General features: G+C 36.6%; 1 protein-coding gene across 6 annotated transcripts; it reads left to right on the forward strand.

The window, feature by feature from the left end:
* The first annotated feature begins 650 nt into the window (after window positions 1–650).
* On the forward strand, window positions 651–19,361 carry EMB2788 (ribosome 60S biogenesis amino-terminal protein). Of its 6 annotated transcripts, none has more exons than XR_003645784.2 (15): window positions 651–799; window positions 908–2,047; window positions 2,133–2,871; window positions 4,016–4,511; window positions 5,038–5,189; window positions 5,261–8,626; window positions 8,830–9,042; window positions 10,647–10,850; window positions 11,067–11,270; window positions 11,658–11,816; window positions 13,904–14,251; window positions 16,432–16,531; window positions 16,615–16,938; window positions 18,412–18,502; window positions 19,086–19,361. XR_003645784.2 is itself a non-coding variant. In XM_028255251.2 (14 exons), the coding sequence occupies exons 2-14, from the start codon at window positions 921–923 to the stop codon at window positions 19,291–19,293; spliced, it is 7,743 nt and encodes a 2,580-aa protein (XP_028111052.2). In that variant the 5' UTR covers window positions 651–799; window positions 908–920; the 3' UTR covers window positions 19,294–19,361. The 6 variants fall into 6 exon arrangements, 2 of the variants coding, with proteins under 2 accessions (XP_028111052.2, XP_028111054.2); XR_014332006.1 differs by having other exon boundaries at window positions 16,503–16,531; XR_014332011.1 differs by having other exon boundaries at window positions 11,749–11,816; window positions 16,503–16,531.
* Window positions 19,362–19,611: the final 250 nt, after the last annotated feature.

Here is a 19,611-nt window from a genome sequence, read left to right on the forward strand (position 1 = left end):
AATAAAATAAAATAAAATAAAATAAAGGAAAAGAACCCATGGTATATGCTGAAGAACAATTGATACACTTAAATACGAAAAACAATTTACATGCTAAATAATCTCACTGAAATTTTTGAAATTAAATGATTAAATGATAAAAAATACAAAATTTAAGGGTCATAAATAACATAAAATAATAAAAACACAAAAATCGACTTTACAGTAGGTGGCATCTTTCCGAGGAATTGTGAAAGAAGCAAAGAAAAAAAAAAAAAAAAAAAAAGTTCTCGAGTAAATTATAAAAAAGTTCAGGTTGGATTTTAAATTTTATTAATTTAAGTTTTAATACTTTGATGTTTTTATTAGTTCATTTCTATTAAGTGAAACAAATAAAAAAAATAATATTTTAATTATTAAACTCAATATAAATATACATAAAATATCTAAAATATCATTTATTATTAATTTTAATGACTAAAATATTTTTTTATTAGTTTTACTTAACTAAAAATTGATGGAAAGTTGAAATTAAAAATTTATGATTTAAATGGATAAAATTAAAATTAAGAATTAATTTTGCTAAATGGTGAAATCCTGATTTTTTTTTTTTTTTTTTCGTGGGTTGTAAAATTTTCATAAATTTAATATTAAAAAAAAGAGAAAGAATTGGACTTCATAACGAAACAGAGAAGACCCCCTGTGCCGCAGGGTTTAGGGTTTTACGTTCTGGTGATCGGCTCCGCAAATCAATCCCCCAGAAGCCTCTTGCCGCCATTGCAATCCCTTCTCCGAGCAACCGCCAAGCTGCAACGATTAGGTATGGAGCTCTCTCTCTCTCTCTCCATCTTCATTCTATCCCACTCGAATAAACATATACTGTATATATGTATGTCAGTGATTGATGCACTGTTTATTTGTTCTTTAGTCAATAGCATCAGATGGAAGATAAAGAAGATAGTGAATTTGAGAGGGAAGAACTTCCAAAGTTTGTAGCTAAAGTGTCACATGAAGCTAAACTCAAAGAACTATTGCGGAATTTAACTTCTATTGAAATTAAGTTATGTTCGGATGCTTCAAAGGAGTTTAAGAAGTTACTTAGAGGTGATGATGGGGGCGAATTGCTCCGTGAATATGTAAAAACTTCGAGTAAGTGCTCGGAGCTTCTACAAGCTTGGAAGATTCGACAAGGGAAACCTGGGTTGTCGTATGTATTCTCATTAATTTCAGCAATTTTGAGTCATCCTTGTGGGTTGTATAAAGCAAATGATACGGTGGGTTTTGCTATTAGTAGGGTTCTTGATAAGTTTGCTAAGTTGATCATTGATGAAAAGTTGGGTGATGTTTACAAGGAATTGAATAGTAAAGAAGCGAAGCGTCAGAATGCTGCGCTCTTGTTGTTGGGTTCTATTGTTAGACGTGGTTCGGGTTTGGCTTCTGATGTTGCTAATAACTTTGATTTCAAACTCCCGATATTCACTAAGCTTGCAGAGTCTAAAAATAAGAAATTTGAGATGAAAAGGAAGCATTTCACAAGACAATCATTTGTTGGGTTTGCAATGTCATTTCTGGAAGTGGGGAAGTCAACGATGTTGAGATGGGTCTTACAGCAGAAGGAAATGTATTATGCTATCTTTCGTGGGCTTGGGAATGATGAAGATGACACTGTTGTTTATGTTCTGTCCACTTTGCGTGATAAGGTTCTCATTCCAGGGTCATTGGTAACTCCAAGTCTTCGCAGTGTTCTCTTTGGGAGCGTTACTCTTGAACAGATAGCCAGCATTTCTGGGAGGGAGGACGGTGGGGTTGCTGCAGAGCTAGCACACAGTGTTCTAGTCATTGTTTGTACTGACCCTTCTAATGGACTGATGCCAGATTTGAAGAGACGCCCTTATCCGCTAAGAGGGAATCTGAAGCGACTCTTGGATCTTATGAAGAAGCTAAAAGCAACAGAGACTGACTACCACAGAGACCTGCTTTTGGAAATCGTTAAGGGGAGGCCATTGTTTGGTTCAGCATACTTGGATGAGTTCCCTTACAATCTTGAAGATCATGCATCACCGACCTGGTTAGAATTCTTGCTTACTGTACTTGTAGACTGTCCTATTTTTGTAGACTTATATTTTATTGTTTGGTGAATGATTTACATGCAGGTTTGCTGCTATTTCTCTGGCGGCGAACTTGATTTCCTCAGTGAGCAGTGGCGTGCCTTTTGATTTCCTTAATTCTCAGCGTGATGACCCACCATCCTTGAACAATCCAGATGTGCAGTGTGTTATAAAATGCATAGGTCCTCGTCCATTCACCCGATTGGTAGTAAATAAAGGGCTACTTCACACGGATTCTCTTGTGAAACATGGAACTTTAAGGCTTGTCTTGGAGGCACTGAAGCTGTTAGACTCTTTCATCAGCACTATAGAAAGTAATTCATGTTCCAGCAACCAAATGATACGTAGGTGGGTGTCTCTCAAACAAGATATTCAGAATGAAGTCCGGATTTTGCTCCCTGATCCCCAAGTTCTATTGTCTTTACTTTCGTCTCTGAGTACCCACTACAAGAGTCTCGAGTCATGCTTGAAGAGAACAGCAGATTCAGAAATAATGCCTGAACAAGGTGTTAAAGTTGTGAAGAAATTGAAAACTGGTACTGCTGATGAAGACATGGATATTCTTGTAAGTGGGGTTTGTTCTTCGCCTGACATTGCCTTGCCCGGGGACATTGAGATGGTACAGGGTATACTTGATGTGGATGAATTGAACAATGGGGATGATTATGTGAAGGTTATTGCAGATATTTGGGGTTTGCACCAGTGTTCCATGCGTGGTATGGCTGTAAAGGAAGAAGAAACAGTCTTTTACTCTAAGTTGCTTGACACCCTCAAATTTTATCATGTAAGTTAAGAAAGTTTTTGGTATTTTTTTCCTGAATATTATTGAAATATTGTTGTTTTAATCTAATTCAAAATGCATGCCGTTGAATAAAGAGAAGTCTTTCTGGATGATGTTATTGTGTTGTGCTAAACCCTTTTACCTATAAAGTATGTGGTTTATAGAACTATAAAGAAAGAATAAATTACTAAAAGAATATAATACAACTACGTATTGATATTGCAAAGATAGAAAAAATTTATGGATATTTGTATCATAGAATGGGAATTTTGTATGATTTTTTTTATTGAAGTGTTAGTAAAGATAGTAATGCATTAATTAGAGTTCAAGTGTTGTAAATAAAATGTATATTTGATGTACTTGTAGTATGCATAATACGGTGAATATGCACTGCAGAATACGTAAATAATGCTATCTTTAAAATATTATAATTGATGATATTAACATTAACCAAATCAGAAATATAATTATAGATGCAAACAAAGGTTAAACACAAGTAAGTTCAAATACATATATGACAAAGTACGAGTACATTAACAATATAATACAACTACACTATTTTCAATACTACCTGGAACGTATATTCTACTTGAGTAGACTATAAAACCTATTCCTTGCATGAACTTTTGGTGTTAGGAGTGTTTTAACATCCCTTGTCTTTGCAAACTTGTGTGCAAGGCCCTAGATGTTTTCCTCATCAGTGAGCCCTCATCAGGATAGCCATTGTCAGTTTTTTAACCTTCACAATTTATTTCATGGTTATTTGGCCAATTAGATTTCCTTGTGGAGTCCTTTTATTTCTTGTATGCTTGGCAAATCTAGCCGGATTAACTGTATGGACGGGCTTATATCCTTTTGTGAGCTTACAGTTCTTCACATTGTTGTTTACACTTCAACCTAGTTATTTGGCCAATCTTGGTGCATGGACCTGGCCTTCGTGATTTTGCTTTTTGGATGTTGAGTTTCATGAGGGGCTAGCCGTTGGTTACTGTAGTCTTGCTGCACTAAATGCCCATCTCAATTATCTTTGAATATCAATAGTAGCTTAAACATGGACTTCAATTATTCTCGTTGCATGTTATATATTATCTGTAAACCATATTCTCTGTTGGTAGCTCACTGTTGTTACTGTTATCATCTCATGTAGCGGACAATGCCTGCAGTGCTAGAAGGATCATTTGATTTCTTCAAAATTCTTCCCAGCAATCCTTTGGCATTACCAGCTATACTTCAGCAGTCTCTATTTTCGCTGCTCATAGAATATATTGGGTGTTCTGCTGAGTGCAAGGTTCCTGTTAGGACTCCACCATTGATGTACAAGCATCTGCAACAATTCATTAACTTGCTGATTTATTCACCAATTAGAGGCATAAAGGATCAAGCACATATTCTAGCACAGGCAGCCATGTTAAGTACTGGTGCATTTGACAAAAACCCAAGGGAAATTGGTGTCTGGCTCTTATTTCTGCCTGGCACTAGTATGGACAACTTTTTAATCGGAGACCAAGGAATTGACGTGTTCCAAAACTTGTTTTCAGCTGTTGTTTGTTTTTTATGCGATGCTGTTTCCACAACCGGAAATAACTTATTCAAATATTGGGATCTTTTAAGGCGTCATACGTACCATTTGAAAGGTTTTGAAGGTAATCACTAATCAATCTTTCATTGGATTTTTGTTTTTGACTTTTTCATGATTTTAGCTGTTGGTATTTTTTTTTGATAAGTAAAGCAAATTATATTGAAGGGTAAATTACACTTTCCACCCAGTGCCTTACACCCAATCCCACTTCATTATGTCATTTTTCAATTGCAACAGTCAATCACTTAAATTTATAGTCAAGTTGTTATGTGACCCTTCCATAAATCTGATGTTAAATTGGCTAACAAAATGGTATGTGGCCCTCATGTATGGCACTTTTGAGACAAAAATATGTAATTTTAAGAAGCTAAATCTGATATTCAACCACAAAGAGTCCCTTCTCCAATGCCCCTATACCATGAAGCAAGTTCAGAAGATTAGTCAGCTGATCCAATTCCCTTATACCCATAAAATGACTTTGCATCAAACCTTCTTTTCTAGGTGTGACTTTGCTCTTGTTTGCGGTTAAATCACTTTATTTTATTTTATTTTATTTTTTGTTCCTAATGTGGATATTATGTTTCTGGCAGATGCATCTCCCGATTTCAGCCCTCTTGTCATTTGTGTCCTAGAGAAGTGTCTAAGAGTGCTCACTTCTGAATCTGGAACTTTCACCTTACCTGAGAAATCAATGATATCATTATATGTTGCTAGCACCATAAAATATCTCTTGCAAACGCAGGTAACATTTTGTGTTTCTGGTCTTTATTGTATACTCTCCATGCATGACAATTAAAAATTCAACTTTTATAGGTAGAAGCTGGATTGCTGTCTTCGCTGATTGATCTATTATTATCCAAGGAGGTTGTGGATCGTTTCTCTTTCGTTGATAATGCTCAGGATTTGTGCGAGTGGAGGCCGTTGATGAACTTCTTGTTCTTTTCACGGAGCATTGAAAATCGGCAAACTTGTAGCATTTCTTCCATCGAAAGGAAAGTGGTACATGCTGACAGTTCTTTTGTCAATATATTAGGTGACATTAAAAGAGTTGTGAGGAGTGGGAGTGACAGTGGATTGGTTGGAATAACTAAAGCATTTATGCTTTCAATGATATCAACACCACCTGATTTGATTATACAAAATTTCCCGTCAGTCATATCTATTTCACAGAATCTATTTGGAGTTCCTCTCTCACTCTTGATTTCTATATTTTTTCTTGAACCAAATCTTCTTCGTGATGTTTCTAAGTTGTGCCCTGAAATGTTCTTTACTGGTTTGGAAAGGGTTGTAGCTATGATTCATGATGAAGTAAGAAATGAAGAAATAATTGGTGACAAAGATATTGATTCAATGAGATCTGCTTCTGTTGCATTTTGTTTCTTTTTGAAACAGGCACCATTTCATGTGCTATTTCCGGCCACTATAAGCATTGATGGCCCATATTTATTAGAGGGTTCAAAACTACAAGACTTGATTCTGGCTAAACTCTCTGAATGTGTAACTGATAACTTCATTTCCTCTGTCCTTCTTGTGCTATTTTGGTTCCATCAGATACAGTTATCGTATAGAATTAAGCCACTGGTTCTATTGGAACAGCTTTCCGAAACATGCTGTTTTCTCATTGAGCAGATATTGGCACCTGATTCTGGTCTAGCGATTTTTCAGGCTCCTTTGTCGACTCAATGTATTCTTGAAGTGGCTGAAGTTATTCTTTGTCATCCTGTAGTGATGTTGTCTGTAGAATGCCCTTTGGTGATTAACGAGGAATTTACAGAAGGAATCTTTGGGGGGAGTTTGGAGAAGTTTCTTGGTTTGGCCAGGCAGGGAATTCACAAAATGGATTATCATGTCTTGAGTTTGTTGACAGCAATTTCTGAACATGTACTTACTTTTTGCAATGGTCAGAGGTCTCTTGTTGAAGTTGACTATGCAAATAAACATTTTGTAAAGGCTTTCACAGCACTGGTAAAGAAGCTAATTCTGAAATTCAAAGACCGGTTTGATCAGTGCATAAAAACTGAAGATTTGAAGCCCCTTACCCCTACATTGTACACTCTACACACTTTGATTCGCTTCATATCCCCTCTTGAGCTGCTTGAACTAGTGCTTTGGATGTTTTCTAGGATTGACCGTAGTGAATATGCACTTCAGGTATCATCTAAAAGTTCTGCTCTCTCAGTTGGATTATGGATTGCTGATTGTGCTTTTGATATGCTATCAGCTTATTTGCAGCAGCCATATACTAAAGGAATATCATACAATATGTTTTGGGGAATGGAGGAAAAGAATTTTGATGTTCTTCTGTTTGAGAATATTTATTTTGAAGTTATTGAAATTGCCATGCGTTTTGAGGTAGATGCTGCAGATCTATGTTTGTTGAAAGCTGTTAATGTTGCAAACATACATAAAGTAATGCAAAACCAGCACATTCCTCTAAGTATGGATATATCGAGGGTGATAGTAAACACTCCGATAAAAGTACTTTCTTGCTGCATCCACAATACTAACATGACTAGAGCTAACATATTGTTTCATCTCACTGAAGTGAGCCCCTTCCATCTTTTAGTCTTTGGAAACTTGTTTTCAGATATGATGAATAAATATTTGCTTCGCAAGGGCAATGTGATTAAAGGAACATCTAACAATACTCTTTCAGATGATGACTTTGTGATGCTTCTGCCTACTGCCTGGTTGTACTTACAGTCATCTTCCATGAAATATGCGGAGCAGTTTCAGATATGTGTTGGAAATATATCTTCTTTCTATAGCAAGATTCTCTTGAGCAGTTTCTCAGACTGGAAGAGCTATGTTTCTGGGGACATATTTAAGCTAGAATGTACTGAGTTCTTGTCTCCATCTATGGAGGAACTTCTTAATCTTGTCTCTGACAGTCTCTTGGGAAAAGCAATTCTTATGCTTCGGTACTACTTTTCCTTGAACAGAGATGCTGTGAAATTGAAAAAGCGGTTGAAGTTATTTGATTCTGTTTGTCCACATTCTGGTGCACATGACACTATCCTAGATTGTGATGTCAGTGAGATTGATGCTTATTCACTTAACCAGTCTTTAAACCTTGTAAATAGAGTTGTTGCAAAGATATACTTTTGTAGGATGCTTTTATTTCCAAAGGATAATCAGATTCAGTCTCTGCCGGGGGAAGATGGGAATATGAAGGAGATTCATTCAGAAGTGAGATCTAATAAAGAGGACTTGTCAAGAATTCGGTTAATGAACATATTGGTGTGGACTTGGCAGTTGATTGTCAAGAAATTCCCCTCAAAGTCTGAGAACTCTGGAAAAGTCATTGGCACAAACTATTTCTTGTTCATGTTTTTGGAGGCCTTCATTCTAAGAAATATTCTGGAGTTAACTAGAGAGATGCATAATTATCTTATCAAATTGAATTCTCTTCCATTCATAGAACAATTGGCGAGATTGTCTCTTCTTCATAGGTTTGAGGACCCTGCAACACTGAAGATGCTACGAAGTGTTCTTACTTTGCTACCTGATGGGAACTCAAACAGTTTAGTGCTTCAGCTGCTGCTTGCTCACTCTCAGTTTGCACCTACCATACATTATGTTTCCAAATCATCTGGTGGTTCTCAGTTTGGTGTGATCTTTAAGCCTATGTCCAGCATTCTGAGATTACTTCTTGTTCCATCTACTGATCAAAGTGCACTTAATGTGGAAATGAGCCCACAAAATACGTCTGAACTGAACATGAAACGGCTGGAAGTTGTTAAGTTACTTAGGGCACTGTTTCATTTCACGTCTCAGCAGTGTGGTTTTGATTTCAAAAAAGACATCAGTGTGAATTCTAGAGAATTGGTTTTCTTGCTCCTGTCTTCTTATGGTGCAACACTCAGTGAAGTTGACTTGGAAATATACGATCTCATGTTTGAAATTGAGTCTGCTAATGAATCAAATTCTGGAAGCATTGCTGAGATGGATTACCTTTGGGGAGCTGCTGCTATAAAAGTAAGAAAAGAACGAGAACAGGAGCAGGATCTGTCATCTGTTAATATGAATGATGTTGAAGAATGCCGAAGAAGTCAATTTAGGGAAAACCTCCCTGTTGACCCCAAAGTGTGTGCAACTACTGTGCTACATTTTCCTTACGATAGAACTGTGAGTGAGGGAACTTTATTCTTGTCCAAGTATCGGCATGATAATTCTGAGGTATTTGTCTGACTACAGTGAAGCTGAACTCCTCTTATGGCATATTCACCCAAAAAGTCCTCTTATGGCATGCTGCAGTTTTCAACTATTTGTTTATATAATTTGTTATTGTCATTATTATTGTTGTTGTTACTATTGTTATTATGAACTTATCCATGGCCCAGTTGCAATTCTTATTAATTTGTTGATTTTATTCTATGCAGACACCTTATGCAAATGTTGAGAAAATATGCATATATGATCCTGTTTTCATCTTGCGCTTCTCAATTCATAGTCTGTCAATGGGTTACATTGAGCCTATGGAGTTTGCTAGTTTAGGGTTGCTCGCAATTGCATTCGTTAGCATATCTTCACCACATGATGAGATGAGGAAATTGGGTTATGAGGCTCTTGGAAGATTCAAGACTGCATTAGAGGTACCTCTGTCTTTCATCAAAATTGCTATTTATGGAACATGCTGTGAATGCTGCAAAATTTTCATAAATTTGGGTTGTTATTTGTTCTTCCTATTGTGTGTGTAATGTTAACAATTCAAGCTGGAATGAGACTGCATTAGCGTTCAGTGTGCGATTGTGGAAGCACTTGCTTTTAGGAGGGTCAAAGTTTTGGAGTTTGTAGGAAACATCTGACTACACCCCAAAACTCAACTCTATGTTGGTGATCTGTTTTCTCTAGTTTGCTCTACGCAAAAGCATGCTTACATATACATATAAGTAGATCAATCAATAGGGCCAGCTAAGCTTGAGGCCTGCCTGTCCAACCCATACAATTCCAGGCCAATATTAAATTGGGAACGGGCTGAGTTTGGACAAAGTTAGGCCCAAAAGTGAATTCAGCTGAGTTTGGGCAATAAATAGCTCAGCCTGTCCAAGGCCTGACCCATTTTATTAAATGTACAAGTGATAATTTGAAGTTCTATTTTATTTATTTATTTATTTTTATATTAGCCTAAAAAATAAAGAATTGTATATATCTTTTTTTTTTTGGCCAATACATAATTACATAGATACATATGTGTTACTTAGAGAATTTGTATAGGAAAATATTCTATGTACATAAAATGGAAGAGAGAGAGAGAGAGAGAGAGAGAGAGAGAGAGAGTACATAAAATGGGAAGTATTCTACAAAACTATGTATGAGAATTTAATTATTGTTAAGTCAAAATCATAGATAAAAAGGCATTTTTTCCCATCCCTTCTCCCACCACCCTGTCCCCTTCTTTCTGCTAGCTTTAACACCTTAGCTTTCATCACATGCAAGCACACAAAATTTGTCCAGAGAGTTGGAAATCCACACACACACACACACATATATATAAGTGCCATATTGGAGGAAAATAATATGAATCAGAGTGAGTGCCAAAAAGTTTAGTGCATATATTTAGTGTGCCGATTCCTTCTCGGCACGAATCAACCGCCTGACACGAATCATTAAAATACACATCGCCACATTGGTTGTGAAAAATGAATTAGAGAATGTGGCAATGGTGATGGGTATTTTAAGGGGAAGGGGTGGGGGTGGGGGTGGGGGTGGGGATGGGGATGGATTACTAGGGCGGGTTTGGGAGGCAGTAAGGGTGGATTCAAATGGATCGGGCAGTGGCGACAGGAAGGGACATACATGCACAAATATGGCTTCTTCTTTTTTTTTTTTTTTTCCCCCTGTTTTTGTTCGATCAGTAAATAAGTTCCTACACATACCTTTTAAACACAAAAGTTTCCATTTAATGACTTAACATTAATGTATTTGTCATTTACATTTCCAGCTGCTGTCATACAGTATTTTGTAGTGTTGGAGGAACCTTTTTTTTAATTTATTTTATTTTAAATTTCAGCTTAATTGTTGTAAACATATGTGGTCTGCCTTTCTTTCTTTCCCACATTGAGAGAGAGATGCATAATTTTCTTTTATGTGTCAAGTTATCTGTGATGGTCTTTAATATTCCTCTGTTTTTGTTATTAATTTTCCTTTAGTATCTGTAAGTTCTTTGTTCATAACGATTTCAAACTATTTATTACAGAGGTGTCAAAAGAGGGAGGGTTTAGTGCGACTTCGGCTTTTGTTGACTTATTTGCAAAATGGTATAGAAGATCCTTGGCAGAGGATTCCTTGTATCATTGCTATGTTTGTTGCAGAGGCTTCTTTCATATTACTGGACTCTTCACATGATCATTATTTAACCATAAGTAACTTTTTGGTGCGCTCTCCGAGGGTGAATGTGAAGGTATCTGCTTTCTGACTGCAAGGAATCAGTTTATGCTATTTTCATTTAGTTTAGCAGTTGGCCTTATAAGGTTTATATGCAATTTATTCATTTCTATTATTCATTGACAAGAGTCATATACAATTAACTAAGAAATAGCTATATAATTCATGTCCTTTTTGCGTGTAACAAGGATCAATTCTGAATTCTTATAGTATTTTCCGACTTTGGTTGCAGTGTATACCATTATTTGAAACTTTTTTTTGGAGCAGCACTGTGAAGTTTAAGACACTCAGACTCTGGATACTTCGTCTCTTGTATGCTGGGCTAAATTCAGATGATGATGCTCAAATATATATCAGGAACAACATCCTTGAGATTCTACTGGCTTTTTATGCCTCTCCGCTTTCGGATTCTGAGTCAAAGGAATTGATCCTTCAGGTAAATTCTAACTTTGTTTCTCATGCTTGTTACAAGGTTGCTTTGATTTATGTAAAATATTGATTTACAATCATCACATTAAGTTGGTTGCAGTTGGATTGGGCATTAGACAATGTGTTGGGCATGGGGCATTCTGTGTAGAGTTGGTTGTTCTCTATTTGATGAGAATGATGGATTGATTAAATTGAAATTGGTTGGAGATCAATTAATCAACTGTTAATTATCAAAATTGGGAATGATTTGATCATAATTGTCTTATTCACCATGCTTTTAGGCACAATTCCATAGGTTCGTAGTTATTTCAAATTGCTTTATTATATATATGTTACCACTTATAAAGGCATCCCATGTAAGAACTAAAATGTTTTATTTTTGCTTGCTTTGCAGGTGGTAAAGAAATCTGTTAAACTTCATAAGATGGCTCGCTATTTAGTTGAATACTGTGGTATGATTTCATGGTTATCATCTATTATTTCAGTCTTCTGCAGGAAGCAATACCAAGGGCCAGGAAATTTTCCATCTACTTTTTTAATCACAGTACTGGAGGTAATAAGCTATTCCGATTATATATATATTTAATTTTTATTTATGACGAGGAAACCTTTAAAGGCTGGGCCACATTGGACCCACCCTTGTAGGGTAATTCCATCACCCGATGCCAAAACCTCCCACAAGCCACATGTATCAGGTAAGGTGTTGCTAGTGGTGTTCAAACTCAATAACTCCTAGTTTATAATTGGTGTGAACCCTCCCTTAAATCACAAAGTTATTTCGGTGGCCTAATTTCAGCCATAAGCTATTCCAATATGTCTTATGTTACCTTTTAGAAAAAGGCCGACCTAGTGTATTAGGCTCCCGTTAAAGCGGGTTTGGGGAGGGCAAGATGTAGGCAACCTTACCCCTACTTTTGGAGAGGCTGATTCTGTGACTCGAATCCGCGGCACCAGGGCGCGAACTGCAAACCTTATCATTGGGCCAAGCCTTACCTTTAGTGCTGAAAAAATCCCCTTTTTCCTTTATTTTCTGTGTCTTTTTAATTTTTCTTGGTGTATACAAATGAATTGCCAAGATAGCCTAAAACCAACAAATTCTTATACCGTTCCTATTCCTGATAGTGTTCATAGTGGTGACATCTGTGTGTTGCATCTTGTTGCAATGACAAATAACGTGATAGTAATGGCACGGGCACCGGCATCGGCCATGCATTGGACACGTGTTAGACACTCAAATTGGAGTGTCCCAATTTTTTTTTTTTGCTTGGACATGCTTGGGACACACCCGAGGTCAAAACAAAATTTTAAAAAGTTTGTGTGGGTCTAAGTGAAAAGTTAACTTTGTTTTTTTTGAGTAATAAACCTGACTTTTATTGAATGAATGTCTATGAATGTGTAATTCTTGATTTTTATTTTTATGTTATATTATACCCTACTGTGATTGTAGTAGCAATTGTTTTGTTATAGTATGGCCTACTGCAATTGTAACTGTGATTGTTATGATATGGAATATGTAAGTATTCAATTTTAGTTAGTGTTATGTTGCATTATTGCATTATCTTGTGTGAAATATTCAAATACATGATTTATAATAAATGTATAAATTTATATATGAGTGGTGCTATTTGCTCCTACCTTTCTTCTTTGGACTCCAACCTCCATTTTTTTATTCCAATTTTATCCTAGTATAAAATTTCATTTCTACCCCTTTATCTAATCTTCCTAATCCTAAGTTCCCAAACCCAAACCCTAACCCCACTATCTATCACCACCTCCGGCTGCCCCTACTTGACTCCTCCATCACCTTTAGCCTCTTCCCATCCTCCCTTCACATCTCTGCCGCCACACAACCCTCTTGACACATCCCAGCACTGGCCAACACCCTCTACCCCGCAACCCCCAACCCCCGCCCCTCACCTTCTGTATAGCACCCCAACCCTCTACATGCTTTGTGGAGAGAGAGAGAGAGAGAGAGAGCAATGATGGGGCTGCGGGTTTCAGAGCTAGGGTTTTTGCAGAGGGAAGAAGAAGACAATTAAGGGAGGACGTTCGTGATGGTGTTGGCTGTGAGGGTGTGTGTCACGAGTCAGTGGGCATGAGGCAGGGGATTTGTGGGTAGGAGGAAGGTAAGATGGGGTTTGCAGTGGGGAAGGGTGGGGCGGGGTTTGACTTGGGGAGGGTCACCGGAGGGGTTGGGGATGTGGTGCTAGAGGAGAGGAGGGGCTACTAGAGGTGAGGGGGGTGTGCATGAGGGCTGTTGTCGGATGTGGTGCTACTGGCCGTGGGGTGATGCCAGCAGTGAGGGGGCTGTTGGAGGAAGAGTTGGTGGAGGGTGGGGGTTCAAAGAATAGAGTATAGTTGGAATTAAGATGGTGGTTCAAAGAGAAGAGGAGGGGGAGTCATTTAGGTTGGTGGGGGTCCAAAGAAGTGGGGGATCCTGAGAAGAAAGTGGGGAGCATTTAGCAACACTATATATATTTTTATGTGTGTCCCCATGTGTGGTGTCTTGCATTTTTTTAGAATTTGCATGTCAATGTGTCTGTGTTCGTGTTCATGTCCAAGCTTGTTAGCTCTTTTGACAAATTGATGTTGAATATTGACTCTTGATTCTTCTAACTTCAGTTTATTGTTTCTATTTAGGTAGTCAATGACGTTCTTTCATCCCGAAACACAATTGATTGGTTGCAAAAGTTCGCCCTTGAACAGCTCTCAGAAATTTCAACTCATTTATACCAACTCTTAGTTGGTACCAATCTGATAAAAGAAAAGGTTTCTTTTGTTACTTCAATTCTACAGATATTGACATCAACTTTGAAGATATCACAAAAGAGGAAAGTTTATCAGCCACATTTTACCCTGTCTATTGAGGGTTTGTTTCGGATATATGAAGTCATTAATGTCTGCAGTAATGGCAATTATAGTCCTAGTGCTGAATTAGGACTGAAAGCTGTACTTATGAGCACTCCTTCTGTCGCCTTAGTATGCATGGTATGTCTCTCTCTCCATTGATTTGGTGTCCTGCATATGTGGGAGCATGCTGGATCTGTTGTGCATGTTTATGTATATTGTGACTGCAAATATGAATGATGTTTTTTGTATTTTACAAATTATATTATATGCTTATATGAGTGTCATAACATATATACAAAAGGAGAGTTAATGATGGTTTAACTTATAGAATTAAGGTAGTACTAAGTCAAAATGACTATTATCAGCCATGCTTTCTCTCTCCCCTGATGGACCATATAGCCAAGAAAAACGATGAACTAGAATAGAAATGCTTGCCCTATCTATGAGAAAATAGTTCATAGTAGAGTACCAAATGTTGGGTAATCAAGACATACATCTTTACAAAGTCAGTGTACTTGAAATTCGGATGCCAAGGTGAATGTGTGGCAAAATTAGAAAATATAGGATCATGATAAATGAAATTTTGAATCAATTTTTAGATTTTGTAGAGACCAATGAATAAGTTTTTGATCGATAAGCTGGTACAGTCCTTTTTTGTATGCAAGTTGCACCCTCATGCTCTTTTTTTGAAGTAAACTTTCATACTTATAAAAAAAGCACTATGAAACACATCAAAGCAATGATTCGTTTTAACCTTAGTAGCAGGAATCGTGGAAGGGACTCACGTTTCTAAAGAAGAAGCGTGATTTTGCGCTTCCAAGAAAGAATCGCATAAGAATCGCGCTTCTAATGCGAGAGAATTGTGCTTCTAATGCGAGAGAATCGCGATTAGGGCTGAGACTAGGGCTTCGATCATCTTCGTCCCTCTCTTCACTCACTGTTGATCTCGATTGTCTTTGTCTCTCTCTCTCTTCGTCTCCCTCTCTGTCTCTGTTTGCTTCTCTCTCTCGATCTATTCTCTATTCTCCCTCTCCGTTTTTATATTTGTTTTATATAATATAAATATAATATAATTTATTATATATAATATAATTTATAAATTATAATATTTATCAAGTATAATATAATTTGTCATAAACAATATAATTTTTCTGTCTAAAATAAAAAAAATATTTATTTTGTCATATATAATATATTTTTTATTTTTTATTTTTTTAACAGAATTGATTATTTCTTAACTTTTTAACATGTAATAAATAAAATAAAGCATCTAATTGTTTAAAGGAAATCTATTTAAATCATATACAATTAAAAAAATCTTTAAAAATTTATAAAATAAAACATCTAATTTTTATTTTTTATTTATTTTAACATAATTTATTATTCCTTATTTATTATAATAAATAAAATATAATTAATAAAAATAATGCATAAGCGTTCCTAATTTACAACTCTTCTAAGTGGCCACGTTCCCCCGTTCCGACTCCCGCTTCCGTTTCTGCTTCGTGCAACTAAGGTTTTAACACATCAAGACCCTGAACGAAATTGTTTCCATTTTCCTTTTGGGCAACTTACACTTTCACTCCCTAAAATATGGGTCATTTTTCAATTTGGCCTTTAAAGAAAAGATTCTTCCACTTTGGTCCCTAAACTATTTGTCGTTTCTCACGTTGATCCAATTACCAGCTCTCATCATGGTCAAAGGGTAGTTTTGGAATTTCAAAATCTAAGTTTCCTACTTTGGTTCCTAAATTAAGCTTTCCCGCTTTGTTCACTAAATCCAAATCCAACCTAATCTCAAAACCATCCCCACTTCAAAAGCCAATCTCAAAGACCAACATCATGACTGACAAAAATGAAAAATTACGGTGGGTACTTGTCATTCGATTAGCAAAGAGTCTGTGAATCAAAGTTTGGGGGCTGGGGGAGGAGATCAGGTGGTGGGTTTGAGCCATTGGTAGAAGGAAACGGTAATAGAAAACAATGTAGATTCATACTTTGAATGAAATGTTCATATACATGACATAAAATAATTGCTTAAAACTATATATTTTGACTTTGAGCATTTCCCTATCTGTCTTGTCATGCATTTTAAAAAAATTATTGTGTCGGCATGTCTGTGTCATGTCGTGTTGTGTCAAGTGTTTAGCTACTTAGGTATCAGCCGATACTAGTGTGAATTACTATTATTTTTTTTTCTTGCCGATACTAGCATGCGTTTCAATATCAGAGGCTCCAAATACCATATTTAATAGCCGATATACCATTACATAAAGATGATATTTCAAACCATGCTTGTCACGTCTATAATTTAGCAGATCTCTTATATGATTGGGTGATGGTGTCCATGGCATGTTCGTGTATGGTATTGTTATCTTGTGCGTTACAGGATCAGGAAAAGCTTTTGAAGTTTATAAGGTGGGCTACTTCAACTGCTTTGCTGTTAAACTCAAAATTGCTTCAGCCCAGAGAAACTTATTGCCATTCCACAATTTTCTTAGAGGAACAGCAATCTGAAGATTCTTTAATATCAACACTTTTGCGTTGGCTGACTGCTTCTGTGATCGTTGGAAGGCTTTCTTGGAGATCTAATGACTTGGACTCAAATTTGGTTCTTGAAAGATCAGGCCTAGAAACACTGCAATCTTTATTGGAACACAGTAAGAAAGGATGTGGAGAAAATCAGACTGGCTTTGGCTGTGAAGAAATGCTAGCTGCTAGTATTTTTTACCTCCAACAGCTTCTTGGCATGGACTGCAGATTGCTTCCTTCTGTTGTCTCAGCTCTCTGTCTGCTGCTTTTTTCTGATGTCTCCTATTTAGCAGGTAGAGTATCTTGTTCTCGTTTTTAATCATTTGTTGTCCCAGTACTGAGGCTGAAAATTGAGGTCATTTTTGCAAATCGGATTTGAAAAACTTTCGTTTATTTGGCCTAGTCTCATGAATTTCTGCACATGACCATGAAGTTGACCTGGAATAAGGTCTTGGATTCTCGTTTCAAAAGTATTGGACTTTCCTGAATGGGGAATCTAGTTAATGGGTGGAGATGCAATGCTCTACTGTCCCCCCCCCCCCCCCCTTCCCCCCTCCCATCTGTTGGAGAATTGTCTATGTTTTGGCCAAATTATGTTTTTGGAAGGCAGTTCCTGGACTCCCCTCCTCCCCCACATAATCACCCTTTGATGCAGGCAATAAAAAACTGAAGAAAAAAGTACAATTAAAAAAGTGGCTGAAGTGCAAAATATGGAAATTTGCTGGTTTCATGTTGGGATCCACTTGGGATTTTCCATGATTGAGTTTTGGTCTTTTATTTGCTTATTCAGCATGCTACTGGTCTACATTTTTCCATTAAGTTGTGGAGGTACAGATTTTTCAAGAATAAAAAGTAAAAAGGATTTGTGGAGGTAGGAGTGTTTACCTATTTTCTGGGCATGGCCCATATATGTTAACAAGAAGTCAAGTCGTGATAATTAGAGTCTTCATATATGTTATTTAGTTGGTTTGTATGGGTCTTAGAAGTGAAATATTTGAAACCTTATCCTTTTCAACTGAGATGCTTCAAGGTCAACTTTGTACTTTAAGAATGATGTGATTAATTGGGGAAGTGGAGAATGTCTTTTTAGTGATTGCTGATAAGATTGTAAGATTTGTTTTTTGAGTTTTTTTTTTCATGGTGCCAAATTCTTGGCTGCCGAGAAGCATGTTTATGAAATAAAATACTGAAAAAATAGGGTTCAAGACAAATGATGAGGCATGGAAACAAGCATTATAGTGACAAATATTTGTGGGAGATTAGGAGGTAAATTGAAGATGAAATGAGGGAAAATTAGATGCAGTGGTAGTTACCAAATGCTGCCCAAGTTGGAGGTTTTTGGTTCAACTTGTTGCAACAAGGTGAAGGTTGAGAACAACATGGTTGATTCAAAAACTGAATGTCATAGTCCTGTGCTCTCTGTGGAAGATATATCCTTACATAAATAATGAGGCAATATAAAGTTCAAATAGCTGAATCAAAGCACTTGGGATTGGGATTTTTAAATACAGTTATGCATACATTGAGTGAAGGAGGTGTGGATTAATTAGCGTGCTATGCTCCATTGTAATACCAGGGGATGTTTTATAAATTATAACCCAATGAAATGTTTAAATACAGTTATGCATACAACGTGTGAAGAAACTGTTTTATAATCCATACATCGAGTGTTCTTTATGACTTTTCAATTTATTCTGTGTTACACAGTCAATCATTTGTCTGAGTCATAAATAATAACATTGTTATTTATCTTCTTGTTGGGGCAGAAATGGACTGCTTACTTGATAATGGGAATAATTTGGCATCACTTTGCTCCAGAATTCATTGCCCTGTTGAAGCTAATCCTTCATGGAGATGGTAAAATATTTTTTATTCTCCAATATTTATAATTTTGAGTTTTATCATTTTCTTGTGTGTTTATGTTTCCTTCTGATTAGATATGTATAACTCCAGTATTTGCTCATTACTGGGAATGCCCGCCATTACTTCTGATGCACCCCCACATCACATAACGCATTTGCTCACATTTTGCCCCCTCATGAACCTGATTTCTGTTTATTGATAAGACTGAGAATTGTTGAGATTAATTGCATTGAATCATCCATTGGTTCTTGGAAATCTCTCTATACTTTTGAAGGGATTGCTTATTCAGAATAAGTGATTTGATGAAAGATTCTGGCAAGAACAAACTCAATTCAACTGAAAATTTGGTCATATCTTTATTTTGTATCTGTTTTCATCAAAAGTTTCATGCCAAATGAAAAATTTAGCTAGTGATTGCTGCTTAGTTCCGTCCATTGTTTTGGGACAATATGGAATTCATTTGCCCAATTCCGTGGCTTGTTGCCCAATTTTGCTGCTAGAATATTGTGTCTGTTTATGTTGAACAAGGCGGTCATCTACCAAACTAATGCCGCGAAACACTCTTCATTTTGTGCAGGACATTTTATCAGCCGTGGATGGATCTCTCATCCAAATCCACTGATGCTGCTCAGAAGCTGGATGAACATCACGCTTGCCAATCTCTTTTAGTGGTAATTTCAAATGTTATTGGAAAGAAATCATCACATTCACATTTTCTGTCGCTTCAAGACATAGAAAATTGTGGTGTATTTAACTGGGAAAAAAGTATTCTGGAAAGCAAATGATGTCTTTGGTGGATTCAATTCATTCATTTTTATTTCCTATTAAAAAAAAAAGTCTTTCATTTTTGGTATCAATGGTAGTAAGGTTGGTCTTATTCCCCAATTTTTGTGTGCGCTAGTGTTGAACTTTTCTTTACTAGAACTTGAGATTTCCTGCAGGGAAGCTAACTAGTGGATATTGATGCAGTTGGGACTCAGTGATGATGTAAAATGAAAGCAGATAGATTTCACTGAACCCATAAATCCATTTCAAATGGGATGTGATGCATTAGCAATGGTTCTTCTAGGTTTCTTCATTTTTCTTTTGGTTCCAAGAGCACT

Source organism: Camellia sinensis, chromosome 1 (assembly GCF_055761805.1).
Source record: "Camellia sinensis isolate YWXY chromosome 1, ASM5576180v1, whole genome shotgun sequence".
NCBI classification, from domain to species: Eukaryota; Viridiplantae; Streptophyta; class Magnoliopsida; order Ericales; family Theaceae; genus Camellia; species Camellia sinensis.

Coding starts and splice junctions, on each gene's coding strand:
- EMB2788 (XM_028255251.2), top strand. CDS start 921: ATGGAAGATAAAGAAGATAGTGAATTTGAGAGGGAAGAACTTCCAAAG. Junction 4,512..5,037: donor CCATTTGAAAGGTTTTGAAG/GTAATCACTAAT, acceptor TGTTTCTGGCAG/ATGCATCTCCCGATTTCAGC. Junction 5,190..5,260: donor AATATCTCTTGCAAACGCAG/GTAACATTTTGT, acceptor CAACTTTTATAG/GTAGAAGCTGGATTGCTGTC.